Raw genomic sequence first — 17,889 nt, forward strand, 5'->3', positions numbered from 1 at the left:
TATCTAAAGCCTTACACTAAATAAAGTGTACTAGTTTCTGAATTAATCAATTTTGTGCAATCACTTCTGAACATCAATTTTCTTCATTAGGGGAAAGTGGTCGATTGTCAGCATCCCTATGTAACTTTTGACAGAAAGCAGACATGGTCAAACTGACAAATGTTATTTGTGTCTTATATTCGCACGATACTTTTGTGCCGAAAGCTGAAGTAAACAGTTTCGTTTGTTCTGTTCTACCACCAAAATATTTTTTGATCAAGTTATAGAATCTACTCAAAAGTTTTGAAAACCAAGTTGGCGACACCCGGTTTAGCGGAGTTCTCTATGTCCTAATCAATATGGCTATTTTCGAAACGATGAGTCGATGCCAAAATTCGATGTCTGATGCCATTTTGAAATCCAAGATGGCGACATCTCTATTCTAAAAGAACCCAGATTGAAGGTTTTCTGATTTTTCTATAGTAAAAAAGACGTCATATCTATTATGACGGATTTTTACTGCAGCTTCGACATGTTGGATTTTTGTATGGTGACGAATATCAATTTTGGATATGGAGACATCCTACTATTACAACCTTTGAAAATGAGAAAGGAAAGGAAAAGTCACCATTTTGAATTTTGAAGCCTACGCCATCTTTGTTTTTAGAATGACGGCGAACATAAAGTTTTGAGCTCTATAGATCATTTCGAAACCCAGCTTTACCCAAGGGCCAAGTATCCACCAAGTATGTACTAGTATATGCAGTAAAGTAGCATTTCATTCGGATTCCAGATGCTTCATCCAGCAAATTAGCATTTTCATGCATAACTATTGTAAACTTGCTTTCAATAAACTATTTAAAACCTTCTTGTCATTAATCAGCATTTTGAAGGAAGAAAAGCCGTAAAAAATATTTTCATGGCACAGCAATAATGGAGCGGTCTATTTTGTCAAAAGCGGTTTTAAACGGCACTTTCCACGCCTATTGGTTACTTGGGTAACATATTGACTTTTAATAAATAATCTAACTTAACTCTGTTTGGTATAAGTTGGTCACCCTGTAAATATGAATGCGATCCGCCAGTGCGTTAGTGGTGCGTACTATGCGTCCCAAGTAACAATTGAAGTTTTATAGCACGGTACAAGTGCTATGTAAGTTTTTTGAGGGGCTATAAAACTATCATAAAACTAAAATTGTTACTAGGGGTACCAGCTTTTCACATACATTCATTGTGCTTCTGATGAGGAATGATGACGGCGCCGATGGTTGGGTGGTAAGCGTGACCGCCACCCACCCCAGTTGGTCTGGGTTCAATCCCAGTCGAGGTCGTTGAGATTTTTCAGAGGTGAGAAAAATCTGAGGTCACGCCTTCCTTCGGAAGGGAAGTAAAGCCGTTGGTCCCCGGTCCATGAGTTGATGGGTCGATATCCAATCCAGATAGTGGGAGTGTCACCTCTCTGGCGTCGGTGTTTGGCCTCGTAGCGGAAATAGGCCGACGGAAAATAAACAGAATTGGAAGAAGAAGAAGATGAGGAATGATGTTAAAAGTAAAGGAGAGTAAAGTAAAATTTATTTTCTCTTTGAATGTTGGTAATTTTTATTCATATTGTGCCATTTTTACTAATTTTTTTCAGACGGCATAAAATTTTCATTTCACTAAATTGTCAGTAACATTTTTCATATTGACGTAATAAATTAAATTACTTTACCAGTTATTAGCTAAGACATCTAGCTTTCCATTGGTATGCCTATGTCCCTATATTATACAATTGGAGAAATGTTATGAGCCAAAGACAAAAGGGTGCCGACAACCGACCACATTCCTCTACCATTTGTGACCACAGTCGTGTATGACTGATAGCAAGATCAATATGATTATTGTTCCAAATACTAGTAACCTGCAGTCTATATGCACATGCATTGTTTAAGGTGTATATGTAGAGGTTTAATATTTAGAAGAGCCTCAAGAGATTCAGTCGGAGTTGTCGTGAATGCACCAGCACCATTCTTTGAGGATTGTTGAGCTTTGACAAGATCGTCACCGCCTTCCTTCTCTGTCACAACACAAGACATCCATAAGACAATATTGGGCGCACAACTGTCGTATAAATCCCAGCCGAATATTTGGGTTTGACACCAAGAGTTTTTCCAAAAATTCGTCTGCACTACTCAAGGGCCATTGAGGTTTTGTTTCAATTACTGATCATTTAACTTGTCGACACCACCGTTTGGCTTCTCGTAATGCTTGTTGCATTCACCAAAGGATTGACCTGATGCATTCCGATGATTAGCAAATGTCGGCAAACCCTTGAGTTTGAAATCGAAGCTCGCTCATATGAGATCGGCAATCTCAGTGGCCAGCAAAAATGCGTTTACTAAGCATTGCGTGCATCCAACTTAAAACATATACACACATGTGATCGATTACCCGCTCCAAAGCTTTTAGTAGAAAAAAGCTCATGCCTAAAACTCTTGGCTTATTCATAACTAGAACGCCCACCTTAGGGAATAAGTCTAACAGTTATTTCTCACCATTCTCATTCGGGATATACCCGGTAGCAAGACTTGAAAGGATGTTATCAAAACCCTTCCGCAATAGAAAAGATAAGATTCCATCTTTTGCAGACGACTTGTATGGTGAAAAGCTGATCACAGTCCATCTAATCGTTTTCGTGGTAACCAATGTCCGTGCTAACGCCCATCAGTCCGAGTCACCCAAATGAAAGCAGTGTACATTGTGTAACTCCGGAGCGATACAGTCTGGAAAGTTTGTGTGTCGAAAAGAATATTGAGAACATTATTTTTGCCCGTCACATAAACATCATCTCTGGTTTTTAAGGAGTTCATTTGAAAATTCGAATTCGAGGTAATTTTACTTAACCAGCTAGTGCATAGCTCGATTGATTTGCATCAATGCAAATAGTAAGCGGAAGCCCATTCCAGATACAACGCTTTTGAAATCATCAGAAGGTTATGCGGCAAATATACCGAACAAAATGTATACTTGCTATATATGAAACCAACACAGTAACTGTAGCAGCACAAATATCGCGAGTTGTCAACTCCTTGATGAGACACACATCAATAGCCCAATTTGCTAGAATGCATGCACGAGGCATTTCACGCGGATTCGTCGTGCTCAATTTAGTTTGGTAGTCATCATCAGTGGTCGTATCGGTGCAAACATATCTGTGAACTTCAGTAATTTTGTAGCTTTAAAAGCAGTGGAATTAAAGCGGGAAACTAATCAATTCAAAATTGGGGACGGGCATAGCGTAGTTGGTAAATCGATTGCCTTGTATACAATTCACCTGGGTTCGATTACCAATCCCGCATAGGGCTAGAGATTTTCCAAAAAGAGTTTTCTCTAACCCGAAAAGAGGCGAATGACCTTAAGATTAAAACCTCTATAATAAAAAAAAATCAAAATTCATTGTCATACAGAAAAAATGGTTCCCAAAATCGTGAATAAAGTGACATGAATTCTGAAACAATCACGTTTTTACGTTGCGGAAACAGGACCATAAACAAAAAGCATGCGTTTTATAATTATGTTCAATACCCTTCAGTGACGCGTTTGTTAGTATTTTGTTTTGTTTTGTGAACTTTAGGCACGGTTTGCACTGCATCGTGACGGAATTGATTATCTGTACATGAACTAGTACACAACTTTATGAACATCATTCATAACACCAACGGTCGACTCATGATGTTGATCATAGTTTTAGGAACATTGGTTCACAAATTAAAAACAGTCTGGATACTTGCTCGTGAACTTTTTCACAAAACTTGAATTTTTATTCATGAATCCATTCAATCCTCGTGAACTAATTCATGATTCCTAATATATTAGCTACGATTCAAGATCCATGCTCGAGAAAAAGTTCACAGAACCATCAAATGTTATTCATGTATATATTCGCCGCAAACTAGTTTTTGAGAAACACAAATAGTTTCAGGGGTATGAGGTTTATTTTTCATAATTTAGTAACTTGGTCACGGTTATCGTAAATCCTTCAGTTCACGAAATCGTAATATTTTTTTCATGAATTTATGAACGGATTTTTTCCGTGCATTTTATAACACAAATGATGACCAAAAGGCCACATTGATTCAATAATTCAACACTAGAATTGTGGTTTTACCTGTTGCAGGCTACTGTTTCCCTCTGAACTACACGAATAATCTCTTAAAAATAAGAATGAAAACTACATTCCACCACAGAGAACAGACATCCATGATCGAACAAAAATATTTAAAAAACGTGTGTAAACATTTGAATTAATATACTAAAAACACTAGCGCCGCCACACCAACCTATCCCAACTATCCGTCAAATCGATTTCGGAACCGGTTCGAAATCCTGGATGGATTCTGCATGGAATCTAGCTCAAAGAAAACAACCGATTCCGACTCTATCGGTTGACGCATTTGAGCTGGAATTCATGCTGGAAGTCTGAATCGGTTCCGGACTAGTTTGACTGGGTAGAGGAATAACCGCTGTCAATTCTGTCGCACTCAGCCACAAAAAACATGACGACAGTAGCGCACCTGGTTTAGATATCCAAACTACCTTCGAAACCGTTAGAGATTTTACACAAGTTGAATGCTGAAGATGGACGCCTGTTCTCTGTGATTCCACGCTCATGCATACTCAATAACACACGTCTTCAATTTCCGTCCATGACTCATCACAATCACTTGACGTCCTAAATTGTCCATTTCCACTTCGGGCTCAGTTCCTCGACCCGACGGTATCAGATCATTTTTGACAACTTCCTTCTTAAATTTAAAAAAAAAGATCGACTCCAGAAAGACGTGTGAAATGTGTGTCCCACTCAAGCGTGTTTATTATGACCTTGCAGTTGGGGTGGTCCCTTCCAAAGGCCATTCCATCCGAATACCAAGCGTTCTGCGAGCCTCCCTCGTGCTGAACACCGCGGATGCAAGATGCCAGCACACAATTCACCCAGAAACAAATTGAGCTCAGGAACGTTGATCTGCGTGCAAACATCGGCGTACGCAAATAAATTTTCTTCTCGTCGAGAGCGTGATATGAAACTTTTTTATTATCCAATTTACTGTCGCCATCATCGGTTGCATCTTCGCCATCGGTGAACGGTCTTTGGTCGCGCAGTTCGTCGGCGACAAAGGATGTGGTGTGATGATTCACACTTCAATCTAATTGAGGGTGGAATTGGATTTAGGTTTTTATAGTTCATCTCCAGGCGAAACTGCAAGACTGGTCCGCCGTGCGAAGCAATTAAGAATGGCTTCAATTGGTATTTACGAGGATGGATGGATCTTGACCGGGTCAGGCTCTTGCGTTCTTGACCAGATCATACCGTCATCTGGATTCTTGGCGCCTTAATTAATTTACTCCTTCCGGATATCGCTGCGGCAAGAGTCTATAAATAGTACCGATGACTTTACGTCTGTTTTTGGCAAAGTTTATTCCTCCTGCAGGGTTCAACGATGCGAACAGCTGACTTTCACGGACCGGGTTCCGTCAGCACACACCAACACGAATCCATTCGTATCCCTCATTGTGGAACCAGCAGCAGCAGTTTAGGCACAGGACTGTAAGGCAACATACCCCATATCGTACCTCTATCTTGAATGCATTCATATTCCTTTCCCTCGCCCCTTCTGCACATTTATCCGATCGTCCTTCGTGGTACGCTGTACCTTCCAACGTTGCTTCCTTCAGCCACGAACCAAACGGCAGAGGCAGGCTAAAAAATGTAACATCAGGAGACGCCGTTCCTTGCCGGGTTCGGCACACGCCGTCCGATTCCAGGTGTGCATCGTTAATTTATGGCTGTTTGTTGTTGGTTTACGGTAGGATAAGGGTATCGACGCGAGTGGTATTGGAATCATTCGGGGAGATAATTTAGAGCATTGCACTAATCCCAAAAAACTACAAAAATTATTGGTACCACTGCGAGGGAATTCGCATTGAAATCGATAGGACTAAATGCTGGTTAACTCTTGAAAGAAGTTATTCTTGATACGGATAAAAAAATATTTAATTGATTTGTCCAATTGCCAAAGTCCCAGTGCCTTTCCCAGGCAGACCTTGACCAATGAAATGTCATATTATTGATGTTATCAGCCAGAAATTTAAAACACCAGGATATGGTCCATTCGAAAATCCATATTCGTCTATAATCATCTTGATCCTTGCAATTTATGCCAGATCCTGCAAAGACACCAACAAAGTATACATCCTGATGAAATAAGCCGAAATTCCCCATGCACCTCTTCTGCCGGTTCCGTCACTACCGCTTTTACTGACTACCAGCCAAGTTTCTCCTCTTCGGGTATCGGAAAAAGAGGAGAAATGTTCCAACAGAGCCCTGTACCTACCGTTCATTGACAAAATGCGAAGGGGTATAGTAGGGTGGTTCGGAAATATTCTGAAGTGCCTCGTTACTGCTGTACCTTATTGCTTGCAGAAGTTAGCCAAAATAGAGAGAGAAAAATTACACCAAATTATCTTATTTCTGAATATTTTTCGATATTTTCTACATCATTAAAATTATATCCAAAAACGTTGGCATAACATTTTGACATACTGTCAGACATCATTAAAAGCAAACTCCCGTATTTCCTTCCAAAGCTGCCAATATAAAACAGATTTTACTCAACTTGAACAATCCAATCAATGCTGCCCTTCCTTTCCGCTTAGAAAACCTTGCTCATTATCTATTCTACACCTAAAACGAATCTTTGGGAGCGTAAATTCATCTGTTTTTTTTCGCTCTCGAACTGTAAACAAAAAGCTCCCAAATGATTCGTTAGTGTTGAATCAACTTCACACTTGTGCAATACAATATCGTACCCAGCGACGCCACATGTTTTTGTGAAATGTCTGTAGAAGAATAATTTAAATTTCTGTAAAAGTCTGTAGATGGCTGTGTAAATCCTATTTACACTAGGTTGTTACTTTAAAAGTAGCTTGAAATTAGTAAACTATTGTGAAGGAATCACTCGTATTCGGGTCAAATTATTCTAGTGCAATTTTGTAGAACACTGTTACTCTTTTTAAAGTCTGTAGATTTCTGATTACGTCTGTAGGAGACCATCAAAAGTCTGTAAAATACAGACATGTCTGTAAATCTGGCATCGCTGATCGTACCCCATAGTTACACGTTGTTGGCTACACACACGCAGTAGAATCAGGCCTTTTTGAAACAACAAAACGTTTAGTTGAATTTCAAATTTGACGAATGACTGTTTCAAACTGAAATGGGCGTTTGTCGAAAGCATGTATTTGGTTTAGTTCAACAAATACTTCTGTTTGCATTTTAAATTGAAACATTGTTGAAACAAAATAAATAAACTGATCTCTTTGATTAAAATCAACAGAATCTTTGTTGCAATTCAACTAAATTTGAGTTGTTCTCTCCTTTGGTTAATACTAATTTTTAGTAATTTCAAGCAACAGTATTAATTAAATCAAACCTGAATCTTGTTTACCACTATATCAAACGGAAAAATTGTTAACTAAAACCAAAATCGGTTTATTCTTACTGATTTTTTTTCTGCGTGTACATTACTTTCCGTCCAGTTTCTGTTTATATTGCTACGAAGCTCAAAATGAAAAACTGAATTAAGATTACTTTTTTTGCGTTCAGTGATCAAAAATAATAGAAAATGCTTGATTTCTTGCAGTAACAGCTATAAATGTTACCTAAATTGCTGGATTTTTAAGGACATGTTGACGTTATCGTTATGTTGTGAGATCCCGGTCAAAACAATGCGGACGAACATAGTCACACGCTCATTCATAAAAACTCAAATTTGAGTGGTCAGCCACTCAATTTCATAAAAAGTGCACGTAGTCAAAAAATGAGTTTGCCTCGTTTACTCAGTTTTGAGTTTGGGATGCTAATGTCAAATTTGAGTAGATTTTACTCAAAAAGCAAATACGGAAAATAATAATTCCGTATTTTTTATATAACAACAAAGAATCTCACCGGCACTTCACATATCATTTACCTGAACCTCCAGGCGCTAGCAATGCCTGGAAATATAATCCTTAAAGGTTTCTCTGCACGTATTCCATGTCTATCGGCGCCTCATAGTAATGGCAGAAACTACAAAAATACGAATGGATGTTTGATTTGAATATCAACAAACCTCAGAGAAACTTACCTTTTTGTGAATGATCCAAGTCGGCTCTACAACTACAGGATTTGCGGCTTGATCTTTCATAAAACTTTTAGTCAACGACAAAGTGCGTTCATTTTCTTTTGAAGTTAACTATTTTTTTCACTCGACATATTGAAAATTGAATGGTTACTCACCAGTTGAGTTCAATCTACTCAAATAAAAACTCATTTTTTGACACATTGCTTCTATTTTTGAAATTGAGTGCTCTGAACTCAAATTTTGAGTAGTGTTGTATGAGCGTGCAGGCGATTTAAAAAGTTTGACGTTTAACTCAACTCGCCTGTGCTAATTGCCCCTAGGAACAAATGCAATTAGTGAATGCGATTTAAAGGCAATTTCAACACTTAGACAAATTTTCTGGCAGCTGAAATGGACTTGTTTGTTTTTGCGTTTTTCAAACATGGCGGTTCATGTTTGGCTTAGCATATTTTTTTTTAAACAGGTCTTAATAAAAGTCAGATTGTGGTAAGTTTTGGTGTGCGATACCAATTTCACCATTGATTCTATAATTTGCTGGTGATTACCTAGTGTACTGATAAGTTTATGTGAGTAGATAATTAATCCGAAGATAAGTATCATTTGTAACTTTCATATTAGGCAATTAAGTGCGATTGAATTGCGCGTTCCCTGGGCGATTTGGGGGCGATTTAAGGGCGGGTAGAGCGGCTAAAAAAGACGGCGGCAAATCGCCCAAATGTTGCATATGAAATAGCCCCCTAATTGCCAACAATTTGCTGGCAAATTGAAGGGCAATTAGCGCATCCGAGTTGGCAAATAGCCCCCCGTTAGCCAGCAACTTGCCCTTTTTGACTGGGATGCATAAACACAAATTGGTTAATGATACAGTGACCATATCAGGCACGTAAAAACCCAGGACGGTTGAAGGAGTACTCTCCTACCCTGATTCTTTTTGCGGTCTGACAGACAGAGTTCTGCCTAAATGTCATGCGAATTTTCGTTACACTACTAACATCTATTTTACAGAATTCAAGCTATTGTTTCAGATATTTGCAATTCTCAATTTAACGGATGAAACGAAATAATTTGAGATCGTCTGCGAAGGACCAGCGAGGAAGCTTAGGCATTAAATATTATTGAAGAAAAGCAGAAACATCAACGGTCCCAGGTAGCTTCTCTGAGCTATTGCAGATGTTGAAGTAAATGTGTGTACGAGGACAGTCATCTCAATCACAATTATCTTTCAATCTGTGGTGACGGTCAACCGGTGAATTGTCAATGATTGCAAGTAGGTTATGTTACATAACAGTTCTATCATTTCGTTTACGGCAACCATGCCGAAAGAGTTTGCTTCACTACTTCGATGGCTAGTTCGATGGCTTGTGATCACTGCCGGCTTCACCCCGGAGCGAAGAAGCCCATCGACGTGTCGGCCGGATACAACCGAGCGCTCTCTCGGTTCTAGCCAGCTTTGCGTGACCGGAAGGTTTTTCATGGTGTGAAATGTAGTACGGACCATATTTATGATTTTTTCTGCCATTTTTGTCAAATGATAAATTAAGGGATTACACCACTGTAGAACACGAAAAAATCGCCATGCATCAAAACTTTTCTAGGCGCTATAAAGAGGTGAATCGTGATCTCGTCAAATAGGATTTATAATATTTATTTATTTTCAAGCAATTTTGTCACAAGATGGCGGCCTTGTAGCCTTTTCCCGTAGACGCCTCTTTTTGGGAAGGGAACTTATCTCCTGTAATTTTCAACCTAGAGCTTAAAATCAAAGTTTTTTTTATATCTTATAACAATAACAAGCGACGTACGTGGATTTTTTTCAACATCTTGTTTTGTGCGAAAATGCGCTCTTTTTAGTGAAAAAAAACTCTGAAAATGTCATAAAAATCGACACAAAATTGCTGATTAAAAAAATTAACCAAAAAAATAAAATCCTACGTACATCGCTGGAGAAATCAATTTTGAATATTTCGGGCCAGTTTAAAAAAATGTGATTTCGAGAAAAACGCTGCAAAGGTTTTCAATACGCTCGGGATATACATAAGATGCGTTGAATTGAAAATTTGAACATTTAGCAATTATTGTCTCCTGGGATTTTTGGTATATTATTTCCAAGACCCTAAAGCACATTTTACATCAATAAAAAAAATCCGTTTTTTTATATTCTACTTACTTAAGAAGTTATATTAAAAAAGTTTTTGAGGAGTTATTCACAAACAACGGTCTATAACTTTGTATTGTGGAGAATATTGGTCTTCGGTAAAAAAGTTCACAAAAACTAACTCTTCAAAATTGCTGAAAATTCATCCTGTTTTTCGTACATAAAAAAATGAAACAAATATCTCATTTCAAGGGGATTAATCATTATAACTATATAACCAAAATGAAAGTCTTGGATCATCATAAAACAGCCCAAAAGACATCATTGATCCACGCTTTACTGTTTTCGCGTGAATAATCGCATTTTTTTGGTGAAAAAAACTACTGGGCACTGTAGACATTTAAAAATTATTAGGTATTAGCCTACAATATACTTAAGGTTGATGATTTGCAAAATATGAAAAACGACAATAATATATGTATAGAGGTTTTTACCCTCCCACTGACCAGACACACAGCCCACTTACCTCCCCCCATTTAAACGCTCTTGGACCATTACCCCATCCATCATTTTTTAGCAAAAAATAATGAAAAACTAAAAAAGAGCTTGAAATTATTTTTATTTGACATCAATATCATCAAAATCGATAAAAAAAACATGTCGACTTCGCGCGGTAATCTCTTCCAAGCTCACGAATATAATTGAACGAAAAAAACACGTTTGTAATAGTCACCAAAATAAAAAAAAAGTTTGAGCCTTTAACATGAAAACTTTTTTGTATCACGCGATTTAATATGATTATGATTATTATACCGTTTATATGATCCCCCCTTAACGGAAGACAAAGTGAACAATTTATACTTTGGGACCATCCATAAATGACGTAGCATTATATGGGGGAGGGGGGAGTTTTGTATTTTGTGATGATGTGTGACGACAGGGGGGTAGGGGGTCTTGTCATGCTACGTAGCTTTTTTAAAGGGTAATAACTATCGTTTTTTATTGTTTTAAAATTTTGCATGGACAAGGGGGGGGGGGGGTAGAGTTACCGTCAAGCTACGTAATTACCAGCGGGGGTATTTAGAAGTTTGTGACGAAATGCTACGATGGGGGAGGGGGTGCTAGAAATCGCTCAAAAATGCTACGTCATTTATGGATGGTGCCTTTGATCTTTTGACATGTTTGTCTAGTAGGTATTGTTAGTGTTTGAAAACTGAGTTCTACCGAGATATGCAATAAAAGAAGAACTTAATCTTCATTATTTTTCCAATTTCTTATTAACAATGGAAAGACCAAAACCCCAAATTGGAAGTTTCATAGCCACCCTAGCAGCCGGTTCCTATCCGGTTTCACAAGAATCTTCCAGTCGGCCAACGAAAACAAAAAACTAGGACTGCCTGCGCAACCTCGCGTGCACTGTCCGTTGACAGTCGAAGGTTTTCCTTCTGCATGCACAATGAAACATCAAGTTTTTCACCGAAAGCCTTCTCTTCTCCTCTTCGACTCACAACCACTACCAAAGTCCCTGCCGTGGTGTACTCTGCTGATGGTGCACGTCAAACAGAGCGACGAAAACGACGAACGAAAAAAAAACAAGCTCCACACAGCCAAGATATTCTACCTCCCCTCTTGCGATAGAGGCACACAAAACACGCGACTGCTGCTTGAATGCGCTAATACCGATGTCTCGCTCCGATCAACGAGACCGGCCGGCCGCGTATCTCGCTCCCGCTCGAATGTGTAACGACTTTTGGTTTTCTTTTTTTGTTTGTTGTTGCCATTCCCTTATTAACTCCGTTCTTCGTGTGCTTCTTTTTTCGTCATCTTTCATTTCAGGTCCCATGCGATGGAAGGGGAAACATAAGGCCGGGTTAAGAGAGGGGTATTGTTCGGAATTGTTGGAAGGGGCGCTTGCCAGTCGTCATCGTAGCCGTCGTCGTTGCAGTCGTAGTCAGTGTTCAAGTCGTCGCATGTACTGCCAGCGTTGTTCTTGGTATAGTAGTAAGGAGATTAGTGGCAAATACGACCGGGTGCAACACAAGCAACGACAGTGGAGAGGGGAGAGTTTCTCCCACCGCGCGCTGGTCCGTGGGCCAATAAAGCTGTTTGCCACTTATGATGTCATCAGAGGAGGACAGTGATTCTTTCGGTTTGTACGTCGATAAGTTGCTAAAGAAACACAAACGAGCCAGACAGCGCGTAGACGCGGGAGAGCCAAGAAATAGTTATTCTTCGATCCCGAACTTTAGTTCAAGACCGTCCTTCATGAGCGGTGGTCTATACGGGGCTATTTTTAGCCAAAGCCAGCAGCATTTCGGTGGACTGTTTGGTCCCGGTGGTTACGGACCGGCCAACAAAATGCTCAACGAGTTGTTGGGTAGACAAGTGAAGCAAGCACAGGACGCCACTGATCCGGACAGTATTATGCTATCGTCGATCGAAGCAGCCAATGCAGCGGACAGCAATACCCCAATCAGCAAACACGGATTCGAAAGTTCAACGAATCTGAACAACAATAACAACAACAGCAGTACGAACAACAATAATAACAGCGCTAATAACAATTCGCCCACGTCTGATGGATCTGTGACCATGATGGGCCGAAGGAGAAGCAACAGTCAGAACAACACTGCCAACAGTGGCAATAACAATAGTAACAGTAACAGCAGTGGTGTTATAGACCTTGACGGTGGTTCTAGAACACCACAGCCGAACGATCTGGCGCATCATATGTTGCGCAACATTCTCCAGGGCAAGAAGGAGTTGATGGCCCTCGATCACGAGCTGCGAACGGTGAGCAATCAAAGCAGTGCGCTCGGTGACCGGATATCACCCGATAATAACAACGTGATTAGTAAAAATAATAACATTTACGACATTACTAAGTGTGAATCAGTGAACGGTGGTAGTGGTGATGTTAGTGACTCTAGTGACCTAGGTGCTCATAATAATAGTGCTTCAACCAAAGTGAACCACAAAAATAGTGCGACCAATAATCAAACCAATAACAGTGATAACAGTCAGTCTAATAGGCCAATTTCTCTCAATTCTAACGCCAACAATTGTGATGATCTGCTAGCCTCAGAGCTGGCACATACCGAGCGGCTGCTGAACGGTGGAATAAACTCCAGCAGCACCGGTGGTAGTGGTGGAAGGTGTTCCAGTATAAACCCAAAGCAGGAAAAAACCGATGTGATTGATGAGCTGGTAGCTTCACTTCCAGACGAAACCGATGAAACCATGCCCTCACCTGGCTCGGGTAGCAATGGTGTGGTGATTACCAAACAAGAACTAGACATCGACGATTGTCTAGAGGACAAAGATCGGAATGGTCGGACGCCAAGTCCGGTGCAGAGTAAGAACGACTCGGAATCATTAACACTGAAGCGAGCACGAGTGGAAAACATTGTGTCCTCTTTGCGAGTCAGTCCTGCCCTGCTATCTTCGCAGCCGGGACAAGTTAACGGATGCAAAAAGCGTAAGTTGTATCATCCGCAGCAGCACGATAACAGTGCCGCAGAACGGTACGCTGCCGCTGCAGCAGCCGGTTTGAATCTGGGCCTCACGCTTCAGAACTTTATGCTGGGTGCAAGCGTTGAACCGGACGATGATGACGACGATATGGAAATTACTCCGCATATCCATCAGAAGCGAGTGGAAAAAGACGTACTTAAGTCCCAGCTGCGATCGATGCAGGAACAGTTAGCCGAGATGCAACAAAAATATGTGCAATTATGTTCGCGAATGGAGCAGCAATCGGACACCCAGGAGGTGGACGACAGTGTTAGTGATATCATGGAAGACGACTCCAATCCCGACCTCACACCGGATAAGTCGCTGATGCAAAGTTCACCCGCATCGACCCCGATCAAGGACGTCGGTAAGAATGCGGACGCGTCGAGTATGCTCCAGATGATGAGCAAAATGATGTCCGCTAAGATTCACAATCAGTTGCCCACTCACCCACACCTGCAGACCGGTTTCAATGGAACGCATCTCTTTCTGCAACATATGCAGCAAGCTGGCCTCCCACACGACGGTATGAGCCAGCACAATCAGATGAGCAATGCCGCTATGTATCAGAAACTGTTTATGGAACAGGAAGCGCGAATGGTTAAAGAAGTCGCTGAACAGCAGGAGAGAAACCTGCAAAACTCCAACCAGCAGTTGCTACAGCAGCAGGCACTGCAGCAGCAGCAACAGCATCAGCACCAGCAACAACAACAACAGCAGATGCAGCATCAGCAACAGCAGCAACAAGAGAGAAACATGCAAAATACCAACCAGCAATTGATGCAACAACAAGTTCAACCACAAAATCAAGCATCTCAACCTCAGTTGCAATCACCTCCTCATCAATCAAATCAGTCCCAGCATCAACAACAGCAGCAACAACAACAACAACACATGCAGCTGCAACAACAACAACAACAACAGCAACAACAAATGCAGCAGCAACAACCTTCTCAGACGAGTCATATCTCGCCACCACAAATGCCACAACTGCCGCATATGCCGCTGATTCCGAAAGGTTCGACCATTCCATCGGATCTAACCAGTCGGCTCAACTTGATGCGTTCCAGTAATAGCTCGGTAGGGCAAATGTCCGGCACAGACCTAGAAGGTCTAGCCGATGTTTTGAAAACGGAAATTACAGCCTCGCTCTCCAATCTGGTCGATTCGATCGTGACGAGGTTTGTCCATCAGCGTCGATTCCTGGGGAAACAGTCGGAAGCAGCGGCAGCAGCAGCCGAACAGCTCAACAAGGATCTGATGATGGCATCGCAGCTCTTGGATCGTGCCAAGTCTCCGCGGACAAAGGTTTCATCCGATCGCGGAGCTAACGTCAACAACAGCAGTAGCAATCTGTCAGGTAATGGACCAATGCTTAATTCTTCTAGTCTCAATAGTGCGCCGAATCCGAACGTGGTGAATCAGCCTTCCGCTGGAAACCCGATGATGAGCGGTCCGCAGGGTAACGGGCCACGGCTGAACGGCACCGCGTTTCCTCCCATGGGAATGCCGATGCATGTGAACAATGTGCCCCCGCACGACTCCAAGAATAACCTGAACCAAATCAATATGCCACCTCATGTTCGACCTTCTCCTTCTACAGCTATGTTCCAAACGCCGAAGCCACCGCAGAACCTCAACTCGGTAGCGGCCGCAGCACTGTACAACTCCATGAATGCCCTCGGAAACAGCCAGGTTAACCCGTTCTGTATGCCAGAACCAAGGGAAAACCCGGAACAAGCCGAAGCACTGAGCCTTGTCGTGACGCCGAAGAAGAAACGTCATAAGGTCACCGACACTCGAATCACCCCACGAACTGTGAGTAGGATTCTGGCCCAGGACGGAATCATCCCTTCTGGCAATCCTATCCAGATAGAGCAAAACAATAGCAATCAAGGTAGCAACAATAGTAACAACAACGGCTTGAACAACAGCGGCAATAGTGGCAACAACAACAACATTAGTAACAACATCAACAATAACAACAACAACATTAGCAAAAACAATAACCCACAGCAACAGTTCAACAGCCAGCCACCGAGCGTGCAAGCGAGCACACCAACCGAGAGCCCCTCTCCACGTGGCTCCTACCATCAGCCACCGCCTTCGATGCTTCCCGTGTCGTTACCCACGTCGGTTGCGATACCGAACCCCTCCCTGCACGAGTCCCAAGTGTTTTCGCCCTACAGCCCCTTCTTCAACCCTCATGGCCCCCCGCACGGTGGTCCCCATGGGCCGCAACCGTCACAGTTCCACCACATGAAGGTGTCCTCGAGCCCGCCCGGTATCAACGGTCTGATGGACCCACGGGATTCTCCTCCGCTACCGCACCCGCCTACGATGCTGCATCCGGCACTGCTGGCAGCTGCCCACCACGGCAATTCGCCCGACTACGGTCACATCCGTGCCTCGATGGACGTCAACGATCGCAACTCGGACTGCAACTCGGTCAACGACATCTCCTACAACGGCATGGAGCCTACTATATCCTTTTCAAAGCAAGTCTTTTTTACAATTCCACTCAACATTCGATAATTTCTTTTTAATTACTATTTGCATCTGGTTACACAGGAGGATGTTTTTTCACGCTTTAGTTTCCTGTATTGTTTTTTTTTTTGCCACTTAATATTTTATTACCAACCGTCTTGCGGTGGGTCTTTTCTTTAATTGTAACGCTTATATCGGGTGACTAAGGAAAAAAATTCGTGGGAATTAACCGATTGTTGTCTTCATTTTTTTCTACTTTGGCTAGCGTTGGAAAGTTCCAAGGTGTCATTATTGGGCACCTTTAAACATTAAAGCCCCGATGTTTCGCTATTACAAACTTAAATAAATTAAAGGCATTACAGCTCCTCCCTCTATCCTTTGCCTAATCAGATTTGCGAGCCACCATGCAGCCAAGCGGTGTAGGGTTCTTTTCGCAATTTCTACTAGAGAAAGCAATCACTTTTATAGTTTCTCCTCAGAAAGGAAAAATCGCTTTAGTTACCTGAATACAGGATTAGCGCATTGCTTCATCGAATCCTTCCAAGTGAACCCGGCAGACAAATGCCCCTGGCGACAGACTGCAAATAGTAATCAAACCGAAAATTCGCCCCACGGTTTCAATCAATACCAATACGTCTATGTACACCCACCCACAAAACAAACTAGATTTTCCTTAACTCCGGAGCACTCGTCAACATTGACCCCGATGCACCTGCGCAAGGCGAAGCTGATGTTCTTCTGGGTGCGCTACCCGAGTTCGGCCGTGCTGAAGATGTACTTCCCGGATATCAAGTTCAACAAGAACAACACCGCCCAGCTGGTCAAGTGGTTCTCCAACTTCAGGTGAGTCCGGACTTTTGATTTATCCTCTGTGTGATGGTTATTTTCAAACAGGCAATCGGGCGGGCAATTAAAAGTATATCCATACAGTCAGGATACGGCCTAGAAGCTAGTGAATTAATGGAATACATAACCTGTGATCTCTGCGGCTTGAATCAGAGCAGCTGGGATTTTGTCTGTTCAACTCAAACACGCCAACGTTCGTCAATTAATTAAATTGGAAATTGTGCATACGTAGTTATCAATCAAAACAAGCGGAAATAGTTGCGCGCTCGAATGGAGGAGCGACCTGTGGGAGCACTGCCACTGGAGTGGGCGGTGGTTGTTGTTGATTTCGGTGGTTGGGGGGATTCTCACCGGGAGTCCGCCATTAAGAGACAATGATCAGGCATTGCATTTCCTGATAGGGAATTAAATGATGAAATTTGATTGATTGTGACATCGCCGGCGAATGGGTGGCTGGGTACGTGCTGCCATACGGCCGGCTTGGTGCTGTTAATTATTCAGTGCTAATTATGAGAGTTCTTCTAATGCGCGCGAGGGTTGGTGGTGGAAAATACACACGCGCAGAATTTATCGGAAAGCGAGGTTCAAGCTAATAGTCAATTAACGCCGGTGAATTCGGATCGCCCGATGGTGCTTGTATTTCGGTGTTTGATGTTTCAAAAGGTCAAAAGTTTATTGTTTTGAAAAGATGTTTGATTTTGTTTCATCACAGTGACTCATTTTCATTCATTTTCTCGCCTTCCCTACCAGCGGATTTCTTGAATGTCATTCAAAGGAAATCCTTGCATTTTTTGCGCATATGTATCGTGC

The 17,889-nt window shown here is 41.8% G+C and overlaps 1 protein-coding gene across 6 annotated transcripts in view; it reads left to right on the top strand.

Annotated features, from left to right (window-relative positions):
* The window catches only part of LOC131677051 (homeobox protein prospero-like), a 247,251-nt gene that overhangs the window by 200,922 nt on the left and 28,440 nt on the right, over positions 1–17,889 (top strand). For 4 of the 6 annotated variants that reach the window (XM_058956573.1, XM_058956572.1, XM_058956571.1 and 1 more), the window contains exons 3-4: positions 12,070–16,244; positions 16,900–17,076. In XM_058956573.1, coding sequence (XP_058812556.1) covers positions 12,349–16,244; positions 16,900–17,076 — 4,073 coding nt within the window. In that variant the 5' untranslated portion in view covers positions 12,070–12,348. The remainder of the gene's footprint in view (positions 1–12,069; positions 16,245–16,899; positions 17,077–17,889) is intronic. The other 2 variants (XM_058956576.1, XM_058956575.1) reach the window with 2 other exon arrangements.

This window comes from Topomyia yanbarensis, chromosome 1 (genome assembly GCF_030247195.1).
Source record: "Topomyia yanbarensis strain Yona2022 chromosome 1, ASM3024719v1, whole genome shotgun sequence".
NCBI lineage: Eukaryota > Metazoa > Arthropoda > Insecta > Diptera > Culicidae > Topomyia > Topomyia yanbarensis.